Source organism: Oncorhynchus keta, chromosome 18, assembly GCF_023373465.1.
Source record: "Oncorhynchus keta strain PuntledgeMale-10-30-2019 chromosome 18, Oket_V2, whole genome shotgun sequence".
In the NCBI taxonomy this organism is placed as follows: Eukaryota; Metazoa; Chordata; class Actinopteri; order Salmoniformes; family Salmonidae; genus Oncorhynchus; species Oncorhynchus keta.
In genome coordinates, this window is record NC_068438.1 from 30,970,675 (window position 1) to 30,997,884 (window position 27,210).

General features: G+C 42.7%; 2 protein-coding genes across 2 annotated transcripts; both read left to right on the forward strand.

The window, feature by feature from the left end:
- Nucleotides 1-53: 53 nt before the first annotated feature.
- serpine2 (serpin peptidase inhibitor, clade E (nexin, plasminogen activator inhibitor type 1), member 2) lies at nt 54-7,773 on the forward strand. The gene is made up of 9 exons (XM_035792455.2): nt 54-373; nt 3,323-3,607; nt 3,999-4,226; nt 4,446-4,643; nt 5,384-5,582; nt 6,213-6,310; nt 6,688-6,774; nt 6,910-6,993; nt 7,244-7,773. The coding sequence occupies exons 2-9, from the start codon at nt 3,346-3,348 to the stop codon at nt 7,279-7,281; spliced, it is 1,194 nt and encodes a 397-aa protein (XP_035648348.1). The 5' UTR covers nt 54-373; nt 3,323-3,345; the 3' UTR covers nt 7,282-7,773.
- Nucleotides 7,774-11,297: 3,524 nt separating this feature from the next.
- LOC118397558 (WD repeat and FYVE domain-containing protein 1-like) lies at nt 11,298-27,088 on the forward strand. The gene is made up of 12 exons (XM_035792457.2): nt 11,298-11,498; nt 17,337-17,404; nt 17,537-17,610; nt 17,822-17,876; nt 18,646-18,796; nt 18,948-19,060; nt 23,622-23,748; nt 24,034-24,139; nt 24,410-24,511; nt 24,693-24,823; nt 25,020-25,128; nt 25,579-27,088. Exons 1-12 carry the CDS (start codon nt 11,362-11,364, stop codon nt 25,636-25,638), a joined length of 1,233 nt encoding a protein of 410 aa, XP_035648350.1. The 5' UTR covers nt 11,298-11,361; the 3' UTR covers nt 25,639-27,088.
- Nucleotides 27,089-27,210: the final 122 nt, after the last annotated feature.

Below are 27,210 nucleotides of genomic sequence, written 5' to 3' on the forward strand. Positions count from 1 at the left end.
GACTATGGTATGGCGCGCTCATGTTCGTTGTTCGTTAACATGTTCGTTGTCACTTCCTGTTTACAGTAGCCTACTATACACTTGCAAGTTATCACTTTATGCGTTATTTTTTCTTCCCTCAACAACCGTTCTCCGATTCGAATTTGACTGTCGGGAGGGCGGAGTTCAACTCAGTAAAACCCTCCATATTATAATCTTGAGTGTCAGACAGCACCTTTACCTTTGTGACAAACATCGACGGAGACCTTGTGCCTGACTGTTCACTCTACTTGTAACTCGAGAGAGACTGGTGTCGTATTCATATTGCGTTACCAACCGGAACTGTTTTATGTTCAAATAACGTTTTTGGACTATTTACATCCAAACTATTCAGGTAAGGATAGAGTTATCTCCACATGGAGACGCGATATACAGTTTAAACACGTATGTAGGATATGGAAATGTTACTATGTATCAGGCTAGCCTACTTCGTATGTACAGTTCGAGAGATGAGTGATGTGAAGCTACATTGTTGCCAGCCAGAGAGGACGAATATTAATTTTCAAGTGCGTCGTTTCAAAGTGGATCTATTCTAATTAAGCTACTTTGTAAACAATGATCATCGTTGGTCAACACCTGGGTCATATTCCCATTTGTCTCGACTTCACGGTTAAACGTTATGTACTGTTAGCAAAGCCTACCACATTTCCAGAACTGAAATGCAGAATTATACTGCTGTTTATTTAAAACATTTCAATCCATGGATAGTGTTTCTCAAAGTAGATGTCAAGGTGATTTAGTTTGCTTGTCAACTAATTTATTTATTCAAATTTCTAGACTGGCATCCTTCACTTTTGCAACATTTTTTTATGAATAGCCTACAGTAGGGCAGGCTTTAGCATACATTTTACCAGCCAACACACACACTGCTCTGAAGGAGCTCTGTTTACAGTCTGTCTGTACATGTCTGAACTGGAGTTAGTTTAATTAACTTGTAGGGAAGAGGCGGGTGGGTTGTCACCAACCTTAAATACCTCGGCTGCAGGAGGCTATGACTGAGTGTTGTTGATAGTTCCTGGTCAAGATTGGGCTTGGTATTGGGTTATCTTGTTCTGTATCTCAGTGAGTAGCCTACTGTTCCCAGTGATTTTGCTTTTACGAACAGTTTCACAACAAAGTAACTGTGATGAGGATTAAACATCTCAAGGAATGTCAGAGAATTCCAATGATTGGCTTGATAGACCGCTCGGTCTACCGCTCTGCATCTCAGTGCTAGAGGCGTCACTACAGACACCCAGGTTTGAATCCAGGCTGTATCACAACTGGCCGTGATTGGGAGTCCCACAGGGCGGTGCACAATTGGCCCAGTGTTGTCTGGGCTTGGCTGGTGAAGGCCGTCATTGTAAATAAGAATTTGTTCTTAACTGACTTGCCTAGTTAAATAAAAATACATTGATATAGGCCATATGTATGTAGAGACAAACTCCTTACTTATATTATTGAATATTTGTATTAATATAATTCACCCGTCTGTTTCTCAATCTCTACTTAGACAATGGTTGTCTGGGTTTTATTGCAAGCTGTTGCATAAAGCCAGTATTTCCACAGGAAGGATGCTAGAGTTGTTGCAGTCTTCTAACAATTGTTGTAAGACTTAATATGAACTATAGAAAGACTGGCAATGAGATGCCAATAACAAGACTTAATATGAACTATAGAAAGACTGGCAATGACAATAACAAGACTTAATATGAACTATAGAAAGACTGGCAATGAGGTGCCAATAACAAGACCCAACATGAACTATAGAAAGACTGGCAATGAGATGCCAATAACAAGACTTAATATGAACTATAGAAAGACTGGCAATGAGGTGCCAATAACAAGACCCAACATGAACTATAGAAAGACTGGCAATGAGATGCCAATAACAAGACCCAACATGAACTATAGAAAGACTCGCAATGAGGTGCCAATAACAAGACCAACATGAACTATAGAAGGACTGGCAATGAGATGCCAATAACAAGACCCAACATGAACTATAGAAAGACTGGCAATGAGATGCCAATAACAAGACCCAACATGAACTATAGAAAGACTGGCAATGAGATGCCAATAACAAGACCCAACATGAACTATAGAAAGACTGGCAATGAGGTGCCAATAACAAGACCCAACATGAACTATAGAAAGACTGGCAATGAGGTGCCAATAACAAGACCCAACATGAACTATAGAAAGACTGGCAATGAGGTGCCAATAACAAGACCCAACATGAACTATAGAAAGACTGGCAATGAGATGCCAATAACAAGACCCAACATGAACTATAGAAAGACTGGCAATGAGGTGCCAATAACAATACTTAATATGAACTATAGAAAGACTGGCAATGAGGTGCCAATAACAAGACCCAACATGAACTATAGAAAGACTGGCAATGAGATGCCAATAACAAGACCCAACATGAACTATAGAAAGACTGGCAATGAGGTGCCAATAACAAGACCCAACATGAACTATAGAAAGACTGGCAATGAGGTGCCAATAACAAGACCCAACATGAACTATAGAAAGACTGGCAATGAGGTGCCAATAACAAGACCCAACATGAACTATAGAAAGACTGGCAATGAGGTGCCAATAACAAGACCCAACATGAACTATAGAAAGACTGGCAATGAGATGCCAATAACAAGACCCAACATGAACTATAGAAAGACTGGCAATGAGGTGCCAATAACAAGACTTAATATGAACTATAGAAAGACTGGCAATGAGGTGCCAATAACAAGACCCAACATGAACTATAGAAAGACTGGCAATGAGATGCCAATAACAAGACCCAACATGAACTATAGAAAGACTGGCAATGAGGTGCCAATAACAAGACCAACATGAACTATAGAAAGACTGGCAATGAGGTGCCAATAACAAGACCCAACATGAACTATAGAAAGACTGGCAATGAGATGCCAATAACAAGACCCAACATGAACTATAGAAAGACTGGCAATGAGGTGCCAATAACAAGACTTAATATGAACTATAGAAAGACTGGCAATGAGGTGCCAATAACAAGGTAATTAGTGCACTACTTGTTACTGGTTTTGGGTGCTGACAGTATCCATTAGTCATGTTTAGACGGCATGACTAACACTTCACTTGACAATGGCGACACTAAGGCCAGTGTCATAGGGGCACAAGACCTTTCAGCGCCTGTCAAAACCATAAGGAACAAGACCATGCAAGACTGCTCTCTCTGTTTGGATTGTGGTGAACCACGTTGAGTCATAATCCTACGTACAAATGACTTCCATGACACTCTCTCCTCTTCCAGGTGTGTGAGACCTGAGACCTGAGATGGGCCTCCCCTCGTTACTGTGCCTGTGTGTGCTGGTGACCCTGTGTGGCCACCGGGGGGTGCTCTCCCAGGCCCCCTCCTATGGCGAACGGGGCTCCGACCTGGGGCTCCAGGTATTCCTGCAGGTGGCCCGCTCCAGACCCCAGGAGAACGTGGTGCTTTCCCCCCACGGCGTGGCCTCCATCCTGGGCATGCTGCTACCAGGCACCCATGGAGAGACCCGCAGGCAGCTCCTCACAGCACTCCGTTACAAGAAGAATGGTTAGACTCCCTCAATACTAGTCCTTTCATAGCCTCATCCAGTGTCTCTCATTAAATGGATACTGCAAGATTCTGCCAATTAAGCCACTTTTCTTCTTACACAGAGTCAGATGAACTCATGGATACCATTTTTATGTCTCCTTGCAATATGAAGGAAGTTAAAAGGTAGTTTTGCGAGCCAATGCTAACTAGTATTAGCACAATGACTGGAAGTCTACAGGTACGCTAGCATATGCTACTGTATTTGTAGACTTCCAGTCATTGCGCTACCCAGAGTAACAACATGATGACTTGAAGGACATGCCTTCCAGTCATACTCCTACCTCGAGGAACGACAGTTTTCAGAAAATCCCAAAATATCTAATTGAAATTGTCCAACTCTTCTTTCCAGGCCCTTATAAGATGTTGAGGAAGCTCCACAAGACGCTGACAGCCAAGTCCAACCAGGACATCGTGACTATTGCCAACGCTATGTTCTCCCAGCAGGGCTTCCCTATGGAGGAGGTCTTCATGTCTTCCAGCAGGGCCAACTTCCAGTGTGAGAGCCGGACCTTGGACTTCACTGACACCCAGGTGGCTGCAGCCACCATCAATGACTGGGTCAACAACCAGACCAAAGGTGAGACTCCAACTGGAGACAAGCTTACTGTAGGACAGTCAATTTAAACATTACCATAGATCTATAGTGGTATGTAATTAGGCTACATTCATTTCACTAGGTCTTGTGGTAATTTTACATTAAATGGGGGTAACTAACTTGTCCTATTCAATTCATTGTTTATTTTGGTCAGTGTGTCATTTGTGTTGGAATTATACATTTTCCTGTTCTAATTTACAGGCCACATCCCCACTCTGGTCAAGGCAGACATGTTGGACAGCGCTCTGACCCGCCTGGTGGCCGTCAACGCCATCTACTTTAAAGGACTGTGGAAGTCCCGCTTTCAGCTGGAGAACACCAAGATAAGAACCTTCAACGCGGGAGACGGCAATGCATACAAAGTCCCTATGATGTCCCAGCTGTCGGTCTTCAACATTGGTGAGTTCTGCTCTGAAACCTAAAACACCACTCTGAACCCTTAGACCACATAATTCCATCTTGGCTGTAGTTTAGCCTGTTAATTGACATGGATAGAGTTTGTCATGTTGGCCTAAGAGTAGTCGAGTGGGGTAGTTATCCATGCCTTACAGTTTCAGGACAGAATAGCTACTCTGGACTGTCTGGGATTATTTCCCTGACATGCCTAGTATATTTCTGATAATAAATTGTGAAAGCCTCATGAATTAAGCATTGCTCTTGGGAGTCATATTTCAACCTCCATTTACAGGGTAAATACTATAGAGCAACACATTTGGCAAGCATATTTCTCAGACATAATTGACAGGTTAAATTACTTTTCTGTGGGTTGATATGAGTACAATGGGAACCATATTGTTGCTTTATGACTACATATGGAGTTCAGCTTTGATGACATGTTTTATGACTGTTTTACAGCATGATTGTACATGTTGTTGGATTGGTATCACTGTGGTTTTGGCGTCTTTGTCTTGCGGACCACATCCCTACCACAGATTGTCCTGTGAACCAACAAACGTCATCCTTCTCATTATGCAACTAAAGCCAAACTTGACTAAACTCTTTGACATGCAATATTCATGTCACTATAGAGGAGAGATATAGTATCCTCATAAGGGTGTTGAATATTGTCAGAATTTCAGATAGACCAATAAACACTTCTTAGCCTACGGTATGGATACTCCTGACCCCTTATCTCCTAGGTCTGGCCAGCACACCCCAGGGGCTGAATTATAAGGTCATTGAGCTACCGTATCACGGCAACAGCATAAGCATGCTGATCGCCCTGCCATCGGAGGAGGACACGCCCCTAGGTGATGTCATTGCTCACATCAGCACAGCCACGGTACAGAGCTGGACCAAGCTGTTGCACCAGAGGAAGGTCCGCCTGCTGCTGCCCAAGTAAGACCCAAACACAACCCACTCACTGGTTCAAAAACCCTTACCCAGGATTCTGTTCAGTAGGACGCAATGTCCTGGACACATTGCAGGTAAAAATATATTGTATAGAGCTGACATTATTGCCCACTACATGACAGAGAAGCGTGTCTGTAATGTTGCACCCCAATGACCAAGTAACTTCCAAGTATTGTTGCAGGGACGGGCCAAAGACAAGACACACCCACTCCTGACTCTTATTTTAATAATATTTAATTAACCTTTATTTAACGAGACAAGTCGGTTAAGAACAAATTATTTTTTACAATGATGGCCTACCCCGGCCAAACCCTCCCCTAACCTGGACTATGCTGGGCCAATTGTGCGCCGCCCTTTGGGACTCCCGATCACGGCCGGTTGCGATACAGCCCGGGATCGAACCAGGGTCTGTAGTGACACCTCTAGCACTGCGATATAGTGCCTTAGACTGCTGCACCACTCGGGAGCCCTGTGGCCAGGAAGCACTTCCTATCAGCAAATAACACACCTACTAACACTCCTAGCTTCAACATTTGTACTATTTGTTATGTGTATGAAAAGTCTTCACTAATTGGTGAATGAAATGGTCATTACATCATTGGCCTGTGTGTGTAGGTTTACTGCTGAAGCCGAAGTGGACCTGCGAGCCTCCCTCTCAGCCCTGGGGATAACAGACATATTTGATGAGGGCAAAGCCGACTTCAGACACCTCAGTGAGTGGAACTGGGATCATACATAAAAAAATCACATAGAACTGTAAGGTCTTCTTTCTGACAGTGTATCAACCAACCATTGGTCTCAGTCTGGCTTGACACAATGATGACTGGTGCTAATATATGAAAACATTGTTGACTGTTTACTGCAATGAGAGCTCCAAATAGCCATGATTCATGTCTAGCTGTCCAGTGTGAAGTGGTGAAGAAGCATAAGATGCTATTTTCCTCTAACGACTTCTGCAGGCTTTCTAATATTATGGACCAGAATTAACGTGTGCAGACTTGTTGTCCTCTAGTGCCACCCAGTGGAACATTGTTTTTATCAATGGAACTTCACAGCACTTGAATATTTTGTCATCTAACTTTTCCCTCAGGTACAGAGCCTGTGTATGTATCTAAAGCGCTACAGAAAGCTAAGATAGAGGTCAATGAGGATGGAACCAAAGCAGCTGCTGCCACGAGTGAGTGTTTGTTGGTTTAGTCATTTTGTGTTTGTATTGAATTGAGTTGTGCATCTGTGTGGATACGCTCTCTGAATATTAAAGATAAGGCAGGTTGAAGACATGTTTTGATTTGTATTTATCCTTTTCCTCCAGCTGCCATCTTAATGGCCAGGTCTTCTCCACCTTGGGTCATCGTAGACCGACCCTTCCTCTTCCTCATCCGGCACAACCCAACAGGTACAGCATGCTGTCTGTCTGGCTCTCATTTTTCTGTAACTTTTAGAATGTACTCTAATCATTTCAAAAGACTGACATCCTCTTTGGCAAAGATCATTAGTTGTTTATCTAGCAGTTGTGTAATTGAAACGACATACATCGGGAAGGGACGGTCATATTCTGTCTTTGGTTTTCTTTCTTGTTGACATGCACGTTATGTTAATTTCCTTCTATTTGCTGTATAATTACTTGTTGTTTCTTTGGTCCTCAGGTACGATCCTCTTCATGGGCCAGGTAAATCAGCCTTGAGATTTTTCTAGCTGAAGATGTCCCTTTCCCTGGAATGTGCCTTCTGAGCGTCAGAATAATACATTAATATACACTGCACACACTTCCTTGCTCACATGCAAACACACACAAACATACTCAGACTTGTATTTTTGCCATCTGGAGATTTGTGTACAATATGGACATATTATGATGCTATTTGTTTTAAATGTTTGCATTTGATTTGACTTTTTCTATGATCCATAATATAGTGTTCTGCCAATGAGACATTTCCGTAGTGTTTTAATTATCCTTTGTATACTTTCTAGAGTACTTGCTACCTTTTTTTTATATGACCCTGAATGTCAAACGTGTATATTATATGGGGTACATTTCAGTTTGAATTATTGTTATTGGTGGTTTTACATGTTCAGTTTCAGATTATAAAGTTACACTCCAAGTCACTGAATTAATTTAGCCACTCAAACCCATGTTTTGATATGTCAATCATCTGCATTAAACTCTGTTTGAGTACTCTTGTACTTTTTTTTTCTCTCCAAATGGAATGTAACAATTACCATCTGTTATTGAGGTGGATGAGTTGGTACTTAAAACAATTGAGGGGTGTGCTTAAATAAACATCCTTTCTCTTGTATCAATCAAATATACAAAACATTCCATAAAGTAAATTAATGTATTTATAAAGTTATAGCTATATGTAAAGGATACCTTCTATTAGGGAAAAGTACCTTTGGATGTGCAAGTCGACCAGGGGAGATTCTCATTTGGGAAAAAGACCGTCCTCTGTGACCTGGGAACAACTCAAGTTGGTGAGTGGTTGAGGAGAGTGTCATTTAGTTAGTAGGTGAATGGAGGAGTGTTCTTGCCTCCCACCAACAAAGCACATGTGAGGTAAAGTTTTGTGAGCATGGGGAGGTTAGAAAAAGGCAGACTAGTAAATTGGGCTAAGGAAAAGGTGGCCATTGAAGAAAGGCTATCCGTGTGTGTTCTGCAAGCAGTACATCGGATGAAGGCACGGCATGAGCGTGGTGAACGGATAGACATGGTTATGGACAACAAGGAAGGAGAAAAACAGTGCAGTGGGAAGATGTGTGTTGAAAGTACAAAATATACTCTGCTGTCTGATGGCTCAGAAATGTAACCTGATGAGAGTGAGAATTAATTACCTGTGGTGGTAGGTGTGGTGAAGTCATCCAAGTGTCACGCACCTAGGGACAAGATCTGTGACTTGCTTTGCTCTACAGACAGGCTGCCTTTGAAAGGAGTGATTACTGGGGTGGCATTAAGTGTTGAGGTGGAGCAACTGAAATAAAAAATTCCCTATGTCTGTTTTACGCCTGCCGTTTGGTGCGACGCAGGCCCGGTGGCGAGTGTGGTGAAACTGAGAAGACACTGTCTGTCCTTTTGAGTTTGGAAGCAGAGTCTTTACCTGATAAAATCAGTTATCTCGTGAAAGCTTTTGTGCCGAACCCACTAAGGTGTTTCAAATGCCAAGCTTATGGTCATGTTGCAGCAGTGTGTAGATGGAGATTCCAAGATGTGAGAAGTGTGCAGGAGGGCATGTTACAAAGGATTGTGTACTATCGGGGGAAGAAACTGTCTCAATTATGGGGGAGCCCATGTTGCTGGGGATCAGAAGAGAGAGGTTGTAGTTGCCAGGGTCAGCGTAGAACAGGTGTTGTATGCTGAGGCAGTGAAGAGAGAAGAGGATGATGAGTCACGGGTGAGCAGTAGGCCTAGGGCAATACAGAATGATACAAATGTGTGCTTCAGTAAGGTTTCTTAGCATTCATTGCCATGATTATCAACTGTCCCGCAGAAATGGAATGTAAATCACAGAAAATAGATGTTTTGGTGGCAGTTGCAGATAAGTACTTGGGTGTACTAGGTTTTACTGCAGAAGAGTGACAAGGTGTGTTGAACAAAAGAGTTCTGTCCTCCCAAGCAGTCGGCCTGGTGAAGGATTTACTTAGGGTCAAGGTATTGGCATGGGGTGGTGATTTTCTTTTTAAATGTAGTGGTATATAGGTGTAAGGTTAGTTGGTGGTATCAAAAGTGGTATGTAATAGTGGTATATAGATGTAGGGCTCGTTGGTGGTGCAATTTGTCCCTTTTTGTTTTCGTATAACAAAATGTAACTTGATCAACCACACAATACCGCACAGTAGGTGGTGGGATGCACAAACAAAATGTGCAAACGCCATAATACCAACGAAGAAGAAGAGTATCCTACCTGAGCCCTTCCCAGAAGAGTTTTGAGAACTGTTACACCCCCTTTGAATCAGCTGTTGTTTACTCAGAGGAGAAAAGCATGCATATATTTAAAAACACTATGCTACTTATACTTTTATCTATAAAATGTCTACCACATACAGATGACTTTTTTAAGGAATACCTAGGATAGGATAAAGTAATCATTCTCACCCCCCTTAAAAGATTTAGATGCACTATTGTAAAGTGGCTGTTCCACTGGATGTCATAAGGTGAATGCACCAATTTGTAAGTCGCTCTGGATAAGAGCGTCTGCTAAATGACTTAAATGTAAATGTTTTTACCTCATTACACATTTCATTTGGGATTCCACCACTGTAAACGTCATTTGCATGATGGGAGAAGTGAAGAAAGAGTCATTTCATACAAGCGTATCTGTTTCCACATTTGCTTTGACATTTTTCAAAAGGAGTTGAGGAGAGGACGGAGGAGTTGAGCAAACCAATTGAGAATCTCCCTATGTGTGACCATAGAACAGTGATAGCAGCAAAGAGTGGTGCGCCCTAGTAAAAAGCTTGCTGATGAGTGTGGTCTGAGGGAGTTGGTGGTTGGCCCTGCTGTGGTGATGGGGTGTTCCTCCGTGGTTCATTCTGGATCCTGCTATTGATCTAATCTTGGTAGAGACAAAAAAAAAATGTCAGAAGTGAGTGATATAGGGGGTTAACAATTACATTGGTCCATTTTTTTGTTTTTTTACAGATGTGGTCATACAGAAGCAGGTGAATACATTCCTTAATTTGATGTGGTGATATGTTGACAACTAACAAATGAACTGTATACTCTGTTGAACTGTTGGCAATAGTAGCTGCCCTCCAGTTGGTGGAGGACATTCAACCTGCCAGAATTGCAGTATGCTCAGATTCCCTGTCTGTAATTAATAGTTTATCATCTGGCAAATCTAGTAGGAATGATCTGCTATTGGAGGCATTAATGTTATTATGAAGAATCAAGTGATAGGGTGTGGTAGTGTGATTCTGTTGGGTGCCAGACCATTTAGGAGTGGGGGGGAATGAAAGAGTAGAGCCATTATGATAGATGTGTGGCAGAGGAGGTGGGACTCCGAGCCCAAAGGCCGGCGTTTATATGCCCTCCAAAGAAAGGTTGGTGGACCAAGAGTCAGATTAGGAAGGAAGAGGTGGTGTTTACTCAGTTACATCTTTGTATTATTTGTATTTTTTACCTTTCTTTAACTAGGCAAGCCAGTTAAGAACAAATTCTTATTTTCAATGATACAGTGGGTATGGTAGGAAGAGGAAGAGGTGGGTTAACTGTCTTGTTCAGGGACAGAATTAAAGATGTTTTACCCTGTCAGCTCAGGCAACCTTTCGGTTACTGGTCCAACGCTCTAACCACTAGGCTATCTGCCATCCCGGCAGGAGATTGTACATTGAACTCGTTATCAAATCTGGTTGGAAAGCATACGAATGTTGTATGATTGATGAAACAGTGAAGCACGCATGAGTTGATGCATTGTTGTAAGTACCTGTATGTGGAAAAGAGGGAAAGATGAATGTGTAGTGTTATTGAGGTTGGACAGCAATGGGGAAGGGTTTGATAGAAGTTAGTAGGGGTCTTTTTATTTTCTTATTGGTACAGGATTAGATAAGAGAATTTAGTTTCTCTATTCATTAAATCTGTAAACTGTGATTGACTACACACCCCATACAGTAGTTGGCGGTATTTACCTCTAACGTTTGTTTACGAACCGACATAATATTATAGTAAAATAAAAATACGGGTTTGCGCTGCTATTCTAGAGATTACGTTAATCCTACTCATCCTTTTAGCTGTCAGCTGATTGTCGAGTTGGAAGAAAAAGAAAACATAGCCATGGCGGCAGAGATTCATTCGAGGCCTCAAAGCTCAAGACCCGTTCTTCTAAATAAGATCGAAGGACATTCTGACGCGGTCAATGCTGCAGTTTTGATACCGAAAGAGGACGGAGTGATCACAGTTAGCGAGGACAGGTAGGTTGGCTGACGCCCCATTAGCTAGCGCACCAACTGTTATCCAGACAATTGACTGACAATTGTCAGCCTACTTACTAGGTCATCATTTGCCTGGGGACCAGGCGGTGAATTTTTAAATACACCGTCTGGAACATCATGACAGTGTTTGATTCTGGAAATGGTTCTCTACAAGCAGGAATGTGGAATACAATTATTTGAACTTCCTCTGCCGATTGTCCGTGATGTTGGTCCTTTAGCTGCTCGAAATATTTGACAAAATATCCACAGGAATGTATTGTTTTGTCGACTTTTTACAACACCGGTACTGACGTTGAGATTTCTAACACCGCTAAGACCATAGATATCCTATTAAATTACTAGAGGGGCTAGCTACAAAGATTTGTATAACTAACCCACGATTGACCAGAGCCTGTTTTTCCAATGGGAGCAAATTAATCATAGTGGACAGAACGAGCAAGGAGGTGGGCAGAGCCAAGTACGAGCTAGTGAAATCCTATTGGCCCGTTTTAGTCTTTATTTGCATATTTCCGTCAGGGAATGCCTTACTCTGAAGTGCGCATATGTAATAACTCGATTCGCCCTTGCACGCGAAACAATGCATTTTTTAGACTTTACCCTTTGGCAAAGGGTAAAGTCTACAAAACACAGTTCGGCCAAAATTCGTCTCGTTCCATCTTTTCCCACTCTCAGCCACTGGGCTTCCTTGCATCACCATATTTGGTAGTAAGTGGAAACGCCAACCGGATGCTTCACATTCACACATCTTGTGAAATATTCTCATTGCTCTATCTGTGATAGCTATGTCATAAACCCTCAAAGTTCCATTAATGGGTCGAAAATGGAAGCCATCCTCCTCGGGGAGAAATCCAAAAACCAGTCTAATTGGAATGAATGGCAGCTGAGGCATAAGTGAGGTGTGGTGTATCAGAAATTGTGTAATATAATTTGTCAACCTAAAATATTGTCATAATTTTAAATACAGTTTATACATCTTTTATACAGATTTCTGTATAAATAGCCTCAAAAATATATGTAAACTGACCATACATTTCTCAGATGTATTTTTATTGGAAAGCTGTGAGTGCTATTACTTTTTTTAAATCACAGGAACAATGAGAAAATATGGAAAAATAAATTGTGAAATGTTAATTGTATAAAGCAGCCTGTGTAATCATCTGCCTGAGAGTAGCCACAATCAGCCTAAGCCCCATGTACTCACACCGGAATCGTCCGGAGCTCAATTCCCGCATCCTAGCCATAAGTAATGCTGCTGAGGTCGGCCCAAACTCGGGCCACATGACGTCAGCCGAGTCTGACTCTCAGCGGAGTGCCCCGACTATCAGCCGGAATCGGCCCAGATCCACTGCTAGCTGGGATACAGTGCAGATCAATTCTTAACATTTCATTGTTTTACACCTTTCTTATCACTGCACTTGCAAACCATGATTGACCTTTGGACCATCATAATTAGGTTACTGTCCATTTTATTATTCTAATTCTATGTGTAAGATTTTGGTTAGTATGCATGGTTTACATGTGTTTACTTTTGTCTTGTACCTTCTGTCATGAGCAAAACACATTGATTACCACACACACACAGACCTGTGTTTTTGAAGTCTGTTTAATAATACATTCGGGTGGAAGATTTTGTCTAAAATTTCTATCTATTGAGGGACCAACACCACGGATCTTTAGCAGAGTAAGTTTAAATAGAATTTTATTCAACATTTGTGACGGACAAGGGACGTTTTCGGATTTCTCTATATAAATGTGCGTGGCGTTGTCTACATAATTTGAGGACATCGCCACGTTCCGTGGCTAGGTTATTATCAAACTGACCAAACAGCTTGCTGTCCTCTGCCTAAATAGCCTGTAAACCAATGATTTATATTTACACTAGATGACTAAAGCCACTGTGATCCATCTTGGCACTCCCCCACAGTTGTAAAAAACATTTTGGAAACTATACAAAATGTATTTCGTTAAGGCTACCTTTGTGAGCTAAACAAAACATGTTCTTTTTTTAAGTATCATTTTTTGATAATACTAATGTTACTGTCCCCACGTCATGCACCCCAAAAACGGAGGGGGCACAAAGTATGTGAGGATGGGTGGGTGCTGGTCCAGAGGGTGGCTAATACCCCTGTCCGTAAATTGGATAATTTAGCATTTTTCAAACACCTGAAACAGCCTTTTCCTGCAATCTACAGCCATAATCATTTTACCTAATTCAATGTAAAAAATGTTTATTGTTCTCCAAATCTAAGCATACCTCTTGAGCTGTCTGTATCCTCCTTGACTGGTGGTTATTTTTTTAAAGAAACTAAATATGCTTCTCGGCATCTCTGCTAAAATCTGTGTAAAGGATTGAAAGCGATGGGAGCCTTATTCAGTACATTTAGTAATTAATTTCTTGCTTTTCTAAAGTCTACCAACCCTTGCCAGCAGGCATGCCAGCTAAGATAGTTAGACAAGCTAGCAAAAATGAAACAAAATAAAGCGTGTGTGCATTAGTACTAGTCAAATATTTGGACACACCTACACATTCAGCTCTAATGAACTTATCCTCTGCAGCAGAAGTAACTCTGGGTCTTCATTTCCCGTGGCGGTCCTCATGAGAGCCGCTTTCTTCATCAGCGCTTCATGGTTTTTGTGACTGCACTTGAAGAAACTTTCAAAGGTCTTGACATTTTCCAGATGAACTGACCTCCTTGTCTTAAAGTAATGACAGACTGTTGTTTCTCTTTGCTTATTTGAGCTGTTCTTGTCATAATATGGACTTGGTCTTTTACCAAATAGGGCTGTCTTCTGTATACCACCCCTACCTTGAAGGAGTCAAAAATTACTTAAATGCATGTCATTTTTTTCCAAAACATTCAAATGAAATACTAGAATGCCATTCATTCCAATGGAGGCATGCTCCTTCTGGGGAGTGCCAATATGGCCGACCGATCGCTTTCAGGAGTTTATATACATTATTGCTGTAAACAATGGCTTGTTGCGGGACGAATCAACTTCGCTCCAAGAGGCAACTGCCTAAACAGTTTACAGCTTTCGTAGGTGTTAGCTATAGCAAATAGTGTTTCTTTATTGATTTAGCGAGTTCGCTAGCTAATAAGTATAGAATGCATATCCTCGGGGCATAAAATTGCGATTAGATACTTTGATTTTATTGCGATTTGATTTTCCAAACATATTGTTCACCATATATATGTCTGCTGCAGAGGGATGAGGTGAGCCATGAGAAAATGTGTTTTGAAAATTAAAAGTCGGCCAAAGGAAATAAGTGCTGAAAACCAATGGGCTCCCTATTTAAAGAGGTAGAACAAGCTATGAAGGAACAATACTGGAGCAAACTAGCACAAAAATAATATTGTGATATTGTCAAAACAATACGATTATCTCGTCAAAAATATTACTACTACATACCCAACCCAATGGTCACCATTATTTGAGACTTTAAATTAGGGGTATGCACTGTGAATCAATTGACAAGTGTTACTGCCACCTCAACCCCAATTGCAGTTGAAAATGGTTTTGTTTAGAGCCATTTTGTCACCCTCTGACCCATAACCACTCTATTTAGACACAAAAGAGAGATGTAAGCCTAAACACCTTCCTCCAAAAAGTAATACATAAATGGTGAGGAAGAGTGAGTGGCATGGACACTTCTCTGGAGCGGGTGGCCATCTCTTCTGGTCAACTTTAGGGCACCAGGCCTAGATCAGAGCAAATTAATGTCAATAAACAGATCACTGACCATTTTGAATCCCACTGTACCTTCTCCGCTGTGCAATCCGGTTTTTGAGCTGGTCACGGGTGCACCTCAGCCACGCTGAAGGTACTAAAAGATATCGTAACTGCCATCGATAAAAGACAGTACTGTGCAGCCGTCTTCATCGACCAGGCCAATGCTTTCGACCTTGTCAATCACCACATTCTTATCGGCAGACTCAACAGCCTTGGTTTCTCAAATGACTACCCCGTCTGGTTCACCAACTACTTCTCAGACAGTTCAGTGTGTCAAATCGGAGGGCCTGTTGTCCGGACCTCTGGCAGCCTCTACGGGGGTACCACAGGGTTCAATTCTCGGGCTGACTCTTTTCTCTGTATATATTAGTGATGTCGCTCTTGCTGCTGGTGATTCCCTGATCCACCTCTATGCAGACAACACCATTCTGTATAGATCTGGCCCCTTCTTTGGACACTGTGTTAACTAACCTCCAAACGAGCTTCAATGCCATACAACACTCCTTCCATATCCTCCAACTGCTCTTAAATGCTAGTAAAATGAAATGCATGCTTTTCAACCGTTCGCTGCCTGCCCGATTAGCATCACTACTCTGGATGTTTCTGACTTAGAATATGTGGAAAACTACAAATACCTAGGTGTCTGGCTAGACTGTAAACTCTCCTTCTTGACTCAAATTTAAACATCTCCAATCCAAAATTAAATCTAGAATCGGCTTCTTATTTCGCAACAAAGCCTCCTTCACTCATGCTGCCAAATATACCCTCGTAAAACTGACTATCCTACCGATCCTCAATTTCGGCGGCGTCATTTACAAAATAGCCTCCAACACTCTACTCAGCAAATTGGATGCAGTCTATCACACTGCCATCTGTTTTGTCACCAAAGCCCCTTATACCACCCACCACTGCGACCTGTATGCTCTAGTCAGCTGGCCCTTGCTACATATTCGTTGCCAGACCCACTGGCTCCAGGTCATCTATAAGTCTATGCTAGGTAAAGCTCTCTCTTATCTCAGCTCACTGGTCACCATAGCAACACTCACTTGTAGCACGCACTCCAGCAGGTATATCTCACTGGTCATCCCCAAAACCAACACCCCCTTTGGCCGCCTTTCCTTCCAGTTCTCTGCTGCCATTGACTGGAACAAATTGCAATTGCTGGAGACTTATATTTCCTTCACTAACTTTAAGCATCAGCTATCTGAACAGCTGCAGCTGTACATAGCCAATCTACAAATAGCCCACCCAATCTACCTACCTCATCCCCATATTGTTTTATTTACTTTTATGCTCTTTTGCAGACCAGTATTTCTACTTGCACATCACCATCTGCTTATCTATCACTCCAGTGTTAATTTGCTAAATTATAATTACTTCGCTACTATGGCTTATTTATTGCCTTATCACCTCACGCCATTTGCACACACTGTATATATACGTTCTTTTTTCTATTGTGTTATTGACTCTATGCTTGTTAATTCCATGTGTAACTCTGTGTTGTTGTTTGTGTCGCACTGCTTTGCTTTATCTTGGCCAGGTCGCAGTTGTAAATGAGAACTTTCTCTCAACTTGTTCTCAACTGGCCTATCTGGTTAAATAAAGGTGAAATAAAAAGGTGGAGGTCATGCTTGGTCAATTGTACATTGAGTAGCAATATCCCGAGCAAAAGGTATAGAGACAATTGAAAGCTCTGGAGCTATACCTTTCCCTGTCAACAATAGGATTAGCTTCTCATGGTTGAAGAGATAAGGAAAGTGTTTGAGGAAGGGAGAATCAAATAGTATGAGATGTTGGTTCAGTATTCTTTATTTTATATCTCATGACTGGACTGTCGTAATGGCACTGTACTCTCCTTTTGTGTCACGGGTCACAATGATCTTGTGGCTTGAGAATTTCATGGTGTTATAAAATTGTTGCAATAGATGACCTGATGTTTTTATACAGACCTTTTCCTCCCAAGTAGCCCAAGTTCTAGTACTGTAATCCCTATTCACATTTGAGAGTATCATGCTGCACCTGCAGGAACGGTACCAAGAGGGTGCTTGAAGTTTGAATATGACATTTCCTGTGTCCTATGTCCAGAACTATCCGGGTATGGCTGAAGAGAGACAGTGGACAGTACTGGCCCAGTATCTACCACACGGTCTCCTGTAAGTACCACAACCGATTTACAAGTAGGCTTTAGTTGACACATCCAGTAGATGCTAAAGCGTATACTACTGAAACAAAACATTGGCCATACATAATTGTTTTTCAATGCATATTTTTCTTCTCTGTACTAGCGCCGTGCTCCTGTATGTCGTACCACCACGATAGCAGGCGCATCTTCATAGGGCAGGACAACGGGGCCATTGTGGTGAGTGAGCTAAAGCCTTAAAGATGACCCCATGCTTAAACTCTAGTCTGGCTATGTTTGACTGGACTCATAACATACAATTCTTGTTCACACGGACCCTTTTTCCAATGTTTCCCTGCTTTGAATGAGAATCAAGCTACAAGTATGAAGTTACATAGATTAAGAGTGGTACTGGTAGTAGATGTTTATTCTTGTTTGGTGGTCCTACCAGGAATTCCTTCTGTCTGAAGATTTCAACAAGATGAACCACGTGAAGACGTATCCTGGTGAGATCTGAGAGGAGGTTTCCTGCCTTTACAAAGCAAATGACAACAAAAAAGCTTTGGTGATGTTAGACATGATCTCTAGTGTAATGGAGTCTTGTGTATCAGTAATGGTACAATGATCTGCTATTTCAGTGATAATTTCTCTTTAGTGTGTATTAGATGTGTGTGTCTACTGGGCTGTGTTCTGCATCCTCGCCCAGTCCCATAAGAAATCATCTGCATGCCTCTGGGCAAATGTCCCTATGTGGACTCAAACAGGAAATAGAGGCTGATGTCATTGCTGCTTAGAACACATGCATGCACACACGCACGCACGCACGCACGCACGCACACACAGACCCAGACCCACAGTCTAAGAGGAGAAAGTCATCATTGTCCAAGCAATCATAGCTTGATGATCCATCACCACATATTGGCTAATTATTATTAGGTTATTACAGTCCCCTTCCCCCAAGCTCAGTGAATATTATATCTGTGACTAACAGCCTAGCCATGCAGCCTGGACTTTACTCTCATCACTGGAAAATCCCTTCTTTTGGAAACTTGAGTTTTAAGCATTAGATGCCAACAAAAACAGATGTCACTGGAAGTTTCCAGCAGTTCTCTTTCAGCAGAGAAAATGACCCCAGAACAGAAAAGCTCCATTAAATTACTATCAATCATTTAACTCGCTCATACCTCTTGCAGAAAGTTGAATGTAGAATGACTAAAACATTTGTGCGTGTATGTATTTAACCCATTTGTGTGTGCTGTCTGTGTGTGTGTCTAGCCCATCAGAACCGTGTGTCAGACATGGTGTTTTCTCTGGAGAGCGAGTGGGTGGTGAGCACCGGACACGACAAGAGTGTGAGCTGGATGTGCACCCAGAGCGGCAGTATGCTGGGGCGCCACTACTTCGACTCCTGGGCCTCCTGTCTACAGTATCCTTCTCGCTGTGTGTGTGAGAGAGCTGGACAGGTGTCCGTTTGCATTGTGATGTTCATATTCATAAGAATTACTTCTTGGGGCAAAGGTCACTTCCTGTCTGTCCTATGTGCCCTTCCTCTGTATCTTCCTTGACTCTGTGTCTAGGTATGACAATGACACCCAGCATGTCTTTATAGGGGACCACTCAGGACAGATCACCCTGCTGAAACTGGAGAGACAGACCTACTCCACTGTGACCACACTGAAGGGCCACGAAGGTAAACCTATACATCACAGGAGGTTGGTGGCACCTTAATTGGAGGACTGACTGGCGCGGGATAGTGGATTGTGTTTGATGCCATTCCACTCGCTCTGTTCCAGCCATTATTATGAGCCATCCTCCCCTCAGCAGCCTCCTGTGCTACACACACATAGACCCACGTATACTGTGCATCTGCCTATGCACAATATGGAAACGGACACTGCAAACTGCTCAAATGCCAACTGGCAATCATTTTAAAAAGAGGAAATGTTGGTAGCAGATTGTATGGCGCTATACTGTACCGTCATGCAGTGTGGTAACAGTTTTTCAGTGTTGTGATTTTCTCTCACTCTGGTTGCCTGTGGTTTCTCTAATCATTTCCCTGTGATTCACCCCAACCTTCTAAAATCCAATACAATTTTATGTGTCACGTGCTTCGTGAACAACAAGTGTAGACTAACAGTGAAATACTTACCCATGGGCCCTTCCCAACAATGCAGAGAGAAAAAAAGAGAAATAATAGAATAGCCAATAGGCTTTACTGAAGAGGTCAGTGACATTCAACGTGGCACCGTCATAGGATGCCACCTTCGAACAAACCCAAAAACCATCATGTTCACATTGCTCACGTTTTCCAACTCCAGAACTTCTCTGGGCTTTGTTTTGTAGCATTCTTCCTAAAAATCAATGTTACTATTCGACGTTGTCCGGTCTTGAAAGTCAATATATATAAAAAATATTTTAAAAAATAAAAAGAGTTCTTAACAAGTGTAGACTAACAGTGAAATACTTACCCATGGGCCCTTCCCAACAATGCAGAGAGAAAAAAAAAGAGAAATAATAGAATAGCCATGCGATCTCCATAGACAGACACTGGCAGTAGAATGGCTTTACTGAAGAGGTCAGTGACATTCAACGTGGCACCGTCATAGGATGCCACCTTCCCAACAAGTCAGTTTGTTCAATTTCTGCCCTGCTAGAGCTTCCCTGATCAACTGTAAGTGCTGTTATTGTGAAGTGGAAATGTCTTTGAGCAGCAACGGCTCAGCCTCGAAGTGGTAGGCCACACATTCTCACAGAACAGGACCGCCAAGTGCTGAAGTGCGTAGCACGTAAAAATCATCTGTCCTCTGTTGCAACACTCACTACCGAGTTTAGAACTGTCTCTGGAAGCAACGTCTGCACAATAACTGTTTGTCAGGAGCTTCATGAAATTGGTTTTCATGGCCGAGCAGCCGCACACAAGCCTAAGATCACCATGCGCAGTGTCCGAGTAGTGTAAAGTTCGTCGCCATTGGACTCTGGAGCAGTGGAAATGTGTTCTTTGGAGTGATGTCATCTGGCATTCCAATGGATGAATCTGGGTTTGGCGAATGCCAGGAGAACGCTACTTGCCTCAATGCATAGTGCCAACTGTAAAGTTTGGTGGAGGAATAATGGTCTGGGGCTGTTTTTAATGTTTCGGGCCCCTTAGTTCCAGTGAAGGGAAATCCTTAATGCTACAGCATCAGTGACATTCTAGATCAGGGCTGCCCAACCGTTTTCCTGGAGCTCTACCGTCCTGTTGGTTTTCAGTCCAACCCTAATTTAACACACCTGATTCTACTAATTAGCTGCTTAACAAGACCTTAACAAGCTGAATCAGATATGCTAAATTAGGGTTGGACTGAAAAGTTGCAGGAGAGTAGATCTCCAGGAAGAGGGTTGGGCAGCCCTATTCTAGATGATTCTTGCAACAGTTTGGGAAGGCCCTTTCCTGTTTCAGCATGACAATGCCCCTGTGCACAAAGCAAGATCCATACAGAAATGGTGGATGAACTTGACTGGCCTGCCCAAAGCCCTGACTTTAACCCCATCGAACACCTTTGGGATTAATTGGAATGCCGATTGCGAGCCAGACTTAATCGCCCAAATCGGTGCCCAACCTCACTAATGCTCTTGTGGCTAAATGAAGCAATGTTCCAACATCTAGTGGAAAGCCTTCCCAGAAGAGTGGAGGTTGTTATAGCAGCAAAGGGGGGACCAATTCCATATTAATGCCTATGATTTTGGAATGAGATATTTGACGAGCAGATGTCCACATACTTTTGGTCACACAGTGCCCTCCACTAATATTGGCACCCTTGGTAAATATAAGCGAAATGGGCTGTGAATAAAATGTCTGCCGTTTATCCTCTTGGTCTTTCATTAAATATATTCACAAAAAATCAAACCTTTTAATTGTAGTAAAATGATTGGAAAAAAATGCATGTGAAATAAATATTTCATATGTGTACTACAATTATTGGCACCCCTAGAAATTATTGTAAAATCTAACTGAAGTATATTCCCATTCATATTTTCCGTTCTTAAATTCACCTGAGGGATTAGGAACACAATTGTGGTAAGTCATGACTTCCTGTTTCACTGGGGTATAAATATGAGGTGTCACACAGGCCAAGATCCAATAGTCATTCATCACTATGGGAAAGACCCGAGAATACAGTAAGGATGTGCGACAAAATGTTGTTGAGCTGCACAAATCAGGAAATGGCTATAAGAAAATAGCTCAACTGTTGAAAATGCCCATTTCCAGTATCGGCAATAATTTAAGAAGTTTAAAGCAGCAGGAGATGTTAACAGTCGGCCTGGAAGAGAACATGTGTCTATATTGACCCCAACCACAGTGAGGAGGATGGTTTGAGTGACCAAAACATCTCCAAGGATCACAGCTAGAGAATTGCAGATGTTAGTTGGGTGTTGGTGTCAGAAAGTCTCCAAAACCACGATCAGATGCCACTAACATAACCACAAGTTTTTTGGGGGGGTTGCCATAAAAAAGCTCTTGCTGTCATCAAACAACAAACTCCAGCGCCTACAGTTTGCCAAATGTTACTGGAACTTTCAATGGGACTGGGTTATATTGTCAGATTAGACCACAATAGAGCTTTTTGGAAACAAACACCAGAGGTGGGTTTGTCGTAGACAGAAAGATAGCCATGCAGAAAAGTACCTCATCCCCACTGTGAAGTATGGTGGTGGATCTTTGTGGAGCTATTTTTCTTTAAATCAAACCTCACTGCCTCTGCTAGGAAGCTTAAACTGGGCTGTGGTTGGAACATCCAGCAGGACAATGATCCAAAGCACTCCTCAAAATAAACACAAATATGGTTAACTGACCACAGAACCAAGGTTTTGCCATGGCCATCCCAGTCCCCTGACCTAAACCCCATAGAAAACCTGTGAGATGAGCTGAAGAGGAGAGTCCACAAGCATGGACCTCGGGATCTGGAGATATTCTGTATGGAGGAATGTTCTGCGATCCCTTGCCATGTGTTCTCCAACCTCATGCATTATTATAGGAGAAGACTCAGAGTTATCTTGGCAAAGGGAGGTTGCACAAAGTATTGAATGAAGGGGTGCCATTTTCTGATATTTTACTTTAAAGCTTTGATTTTTGTGAATTTGGAATTAAATCATTTTTTTCACAGCCCATTTGCTCATATTTACCAAGGGTGCCAGTATTAGTGAAGGGCACTGTACATATAGGTATGGATAAAGTGACAAGGCAACAGGATAGATAATTAAGCAGTAAGTCCCGAGGGGGTGTGGTATATGAACAATATACCACAGCTGAAGGCTGTTCTTATGCATGACGCAGTGCGGAGTGCCTGTATACAGGCCTTAGTCGTGGTATATTGGCCATATACCACAAACCCACGAGGTGCCTTACTGCCATTATAAACTGGTTACCAACGTAATTAGAACAGGAAAAAATAAATGTTTTATCTTACCTGTGGTATACGGTCTGATATACCATGGATCTCGGCCAATCAGCATTTAGGCTCAAACCACCCAGTTTATAATAAACATACCATGGCGTTGTTGAATACTCATTTCGGATTGGCTTGAAGGGCATTCTAGAGCATGCATTATTTCCGTATAACTCACGGTAGAATTCAATCGCCATAGTTAATTTTTACATGTTCTATGTTTTGAGGCCGAATAATCAACGAGGGGCTATGTGTTCAACGGTAACTAATGCAACTCTGCGGAAGGTAAGTTCTACTCTGCTAGCGCATGTTAACACACATTCCATATCGTTCATTACTTTCCATTGAACACATCGTTGATTATCCTTTACATAGCAGTAGTGTATGTGACTCAAAAGAGTCAAAGGGTAAATGCAGATATTAATAGCTACCCGGAGTAACTATTTAGCAGTCTTATGGCTTGGAGGTAGAGGCTGGGATGTTCTGGGTCCTGTTGGTTCCAGACATGGTGCGTAGGTACCGCTTGCTGTGCAGTAGCAGAGAGAACAGTAAACTTGGGCGGCTGGAGTCTGACAATTTTTTTTTATGGCTTTCCACTGACACCTCCTGGTATAGAGGTCCTGGATGGCAGGGATCTCGGCCCCAGTGATGTACCCTCTGTAGCACCTTGCTGTTGGGTGCCAAGCAGTTCCCATACCAAGCAGTTCCCATACCAAGCAGTCACACTACCAACCACCAGTCTGTTGTGTCATAACTTCCTGTTCACACCCCCCTCCCCCATTTCTCACTTCCTATTGTCCTTTTGTCATCCCCCCCATTTCTCAGGTAGTATTGGAGCTCTGTGGTGGGATCCTGTTCAGAGGCTTTTGTTCTCAGGAGCGTCGGACCACAGTGTCATCATGTGGGACATCGGGGGCCGCAAGGGACGAACACTACTGCTCCAGGGCCACCAGTAAGAAGGAGGGAGTGTGTCATCCAGTTCATATGCTTGTCAGTAGCAGGGCTCTGTAGGTTAGCACCAGCTGTCACAGGGAGCTGTTCACCACATAGTGTTTTATGTTCTGTGGACTCCTCAGATGGCGTAGCTATCAGACCAAGTCAGTGGAGTTCCTCTGAAGTTCTGTCATTATGTTAATACAGTGAACGAGTCAGCTGTCTGGGATTCTTTGGAAGATCACTCTGAATATTTTCTATGTTATTCCTTCTCTCTCTCTTCCTCTCTCCTCCCCGTCTCCAGTGAACGAGTGCAGGCGGTGCGCTACCTGCAGCTGACCAGACAGCTGGTGTCCTGTTCTGCAGATGGAGGTGTCACAGTGTGGAACATGGACACTCCCAGAGAAGAGGTAGGTACAGTATGTCAGTAACCAGGAATACATCTCAATACCTCTTCACCTTCTACTCTCCTTAGAGTAAGGGTGGGCAAACTTTCAGGCCCCAAAAAATAGAACAAAAAACATGCCGTAGTTTGCCCACCTCTGCCTTAGAGGCTGCTGAACTCCCAATCTCCTTGGTTACGGAGCATCACCAACTCCCTACTGCCCCCTGGTGTTGAATGTTCAATACTGCTACAAAGTAGCAGCTCTCTCTCTCTGTTCCTGCTTGACTCTCTACAGGCTCCTCAGTGGTTAGACAGTGACTCGTGTCAGAAGTGTGAGCAGCCTTTCTTCTGGAATGTCAAACAGATGTGGGACTCGAAGACGATTGGTCTTCGGCAGGTGAGAGAGCAGGCAGCCTCTGGTATAGTCCAGAGCCTTGTATAGAGACTATACTACATAGCCATTACTGTTGTAAGAATTGCCTTGTAACTGTATAATACTAATGGTAGAAATACAGGAACTAGGAGTGATCAGTCCATATTCTTTGACCCTTGGCTAACCCTCGTGTTTCCTGGTTCAGCACCACTGCAGGAAGTGTGGCAAGGCGGTGTGTGGGAAGTGTAGTTCCAAGCGCACTACATACCCTGTGATGGGCTTTGAGTTCCAGGTGCGCGTGTGTGACACCTGCTACGACACCGTCAAGGACGAGGAGTGAGTAATAAAAACATGCCAACTAAGTCGCTCTGGGTAACAGTGTCAGCTAATTGACTCAAATGTACTGTCAATATAATAATTCTGTAACGGAGATTAATAAAAATGTGTGACTCAGATTTACTTTTGTCTTCATCCAACCCCCTTATGCCTTGCTACTTGTTGTCCTCACGTACCACGTTGTCTCATCTTCCAGTCGCACAGCGTTAGCAACGTTCCATGAGGGGAAGCACAACATAGCCTTTATGGACATGGACCCTTCCAGAGGCCTGATGGTGACCTGTGGCAGCGACCGTGTCATCAAGGTCAGACATACTATTAGCCCAATCACTGGTCAGATAGACAGTCCCTGGTCATTGGGGATTAAACTCAATACTATTACATTTTTGAAATATGCTTGGAAAGTGAAAATGTTCTAGAATGTCAAAAAGTAAACATTAATAGAGACATCTTGCAATTTTGGAGACGGCATCGCAGTAAGTAAGTTAATTATTTCGCCCCAAAGTTAGCCAAGATTATTAGCTAGCCAGCTAAAATTATTTACAGTTAGCAAAATAGTGTAGAAGAGATTGCTAACTACATTAGCTCTGCCTTGTCTCCAAACATTACAAGGTGTCTGTTGTTTACATTTCACCATTGGGACGTGCATCCATGTGTATCCACTTTCTTTGCGTATTAATGTAATCTTTCCATATTCATACATCTGTTTTTCATCTGACTTTACTGACTCTCTGATTGGCTCTTTCTTTCAACAGATATGGGACATGACGCAAGTGGTTGGCTGTAGCATAGCAACAGGCTTTTCCCCACGTTGATTAACCCCTGCCCCTGATCGGCCCCCAAACTCTGTCCTCTGCACTACTGACAGGTGTCTCTGTCCTTGGGACCTCTGTTGCAATGACAACTCCTTTGTCTCATCCTTCTGGCTCCTCTTCTCTGTCTGGCTGCTTCTGTTCTCTCACATCCCACTGAACGTTTGGATGAAGATACGTGTGTGCTGTGTAAATGGGTGGGTACTGGTGTTGGTAACCCTTCGCTTGATTTGGTGTCAGTTTTGTACGACAGAAGTCTCAAATGTGTCTCAGGTCTAACTTCCAATGTGTACCCATTTAGTGGACCTCCAAGGTGTGTGTGTGTGTGTGTGTGGAAGGAGCAGTGTTTGTGTTGACGTATGTTAGACTTCTGTCAGGTTTCTTTGACAAAGTGGGTCACATTCCTCTTGCACTGTAACATTGGACTGCTAACACCCATCATCCACAATGCCCTGCCCAACAGACACACAGGGCTCTCCTATTGGCTGGTGACTTCAACTTTCTACATTTGAAATATTGCAAATACTAACCATTAATTACGACACTGCTTTTATATATGCATAGTGTGTACAGTATGAGATGCAGTGTTACTTACCTCTGTATATCCCTCAATGATCATGAGGTCAGTTTCTCTCTTTCTCGCTAGGCCTTCTCTTTCCCCCTCTCTTGTTCTCTCTTCACTAGTTGGCCTTAAACTCACTTGTTTGTCTCGGAGGAGGAGATGGAAGAGTCAGTAGCCGGCATGGCTGTACGTGCCCGATTGACGCTCGAGCCGTCGGCATGACAACCCTTGCCGAGCCGTAGGCACAGCTGTTCTCCCCCAGACATTGTCCAACTTCACCTCAGACACACCTAAAACATCTCTTGTCAATTTTCTGTGCAGATATCACTTCTAGTCCTGATAACCAAGACCCCATACTCTATTGTTGCCTTTGTGATAAGTAAAGATGAATTTGCGTATAATGAAAAACAGTGTACAGTTTTGAACAAGAGGTTTTTGTTCTGCTTTTGCTCTATTTAGACAGGCACTTAGGTACTGAAATGGTACTGTATAAAAGTCAATGTAGCACTAGTTCCTGTGCACGCTGATGTTTTACACTGTCTTCTCACTGAGTTTGTGGGTCAAATTAGAAGCTGCTAGCGTTTCCTCTAAGACCTTAAGAGAGCAGGACGCCCCAAGCGTTCTTCAACCTTCAAACTGTTCACGACTCTTCTCACACGTACGCACATACACACTCTGCTCTGTAGCATAGCTGCATTTTTCACTTAACAGTCACCCATGAATACTTTCAACACTATCGACTTGCTTCTAGTTTCTCTGTCACTCTCCCGCTCTGTTTTGTTTCCAGAGCCCAAGAAGCTTCTCCACTGCACTGAAATGCACTAAATGTGGTCTAGAGAGCAGATGTGCTGTGCATTTAAAATAAATAAATGTTTTTGTAAGTTTACAATTCGGGGGATTTGCTTCATTACGGCTCAAGTTACGTGGCGTCCTTAAACTGGTAAATATTTGGCTAATTTGTGGCAGGTTAGACTTGTGGTAGGTTGCCTTAAGGTAAAACTGAACATGACATG

Bases quoted from the DNA above. Each gene is read 5' to 3' on its own strand.
- serpine2 (XM_035792455.2), top strand. From the start codon at position 3,346: ATGGGCCTCCCCTCGTTACTGTGCCTGTGTGTGCTGGTGACCCTGTGT. The intron at 3,608-3,998 runs GTTAGACTCCCT...TCTTCTTTCCAG, and splicing joins ACTCCGTTACAAGAAGAATG to GCCCTTATAAGATGTTGAGG. The intron at 4,227-4,445 runs GTGAGACTCCAA...TCTAATTTACAG, and splicing joins GGTCAACAACCAGACCAAAG to GCCACATCCCCACTCTGGTC.
- LOC118397558 (XM_035792457.2), top strand. From the start codon at position 11,362: ATGGCGGCAGAGATTCATTCGAGGCCTCAAAGCTCAAGACCCGTTCTT. The intron at 17,877-18,645 runs GTGAGATCTGAG...GTGTGTGTCTAG, and splicing joins CCACGTGAAGACGTATCCTG to CCCATCAGAACCGTGTGTCA. The intron at 23,749-24,033 runs GTAAGAAGGAGG...CCCCGTCTCCAG, and splicing joins CTACTGCTCCAGGGCCACCA to TGAACGAGTGCAGGCGGTGC.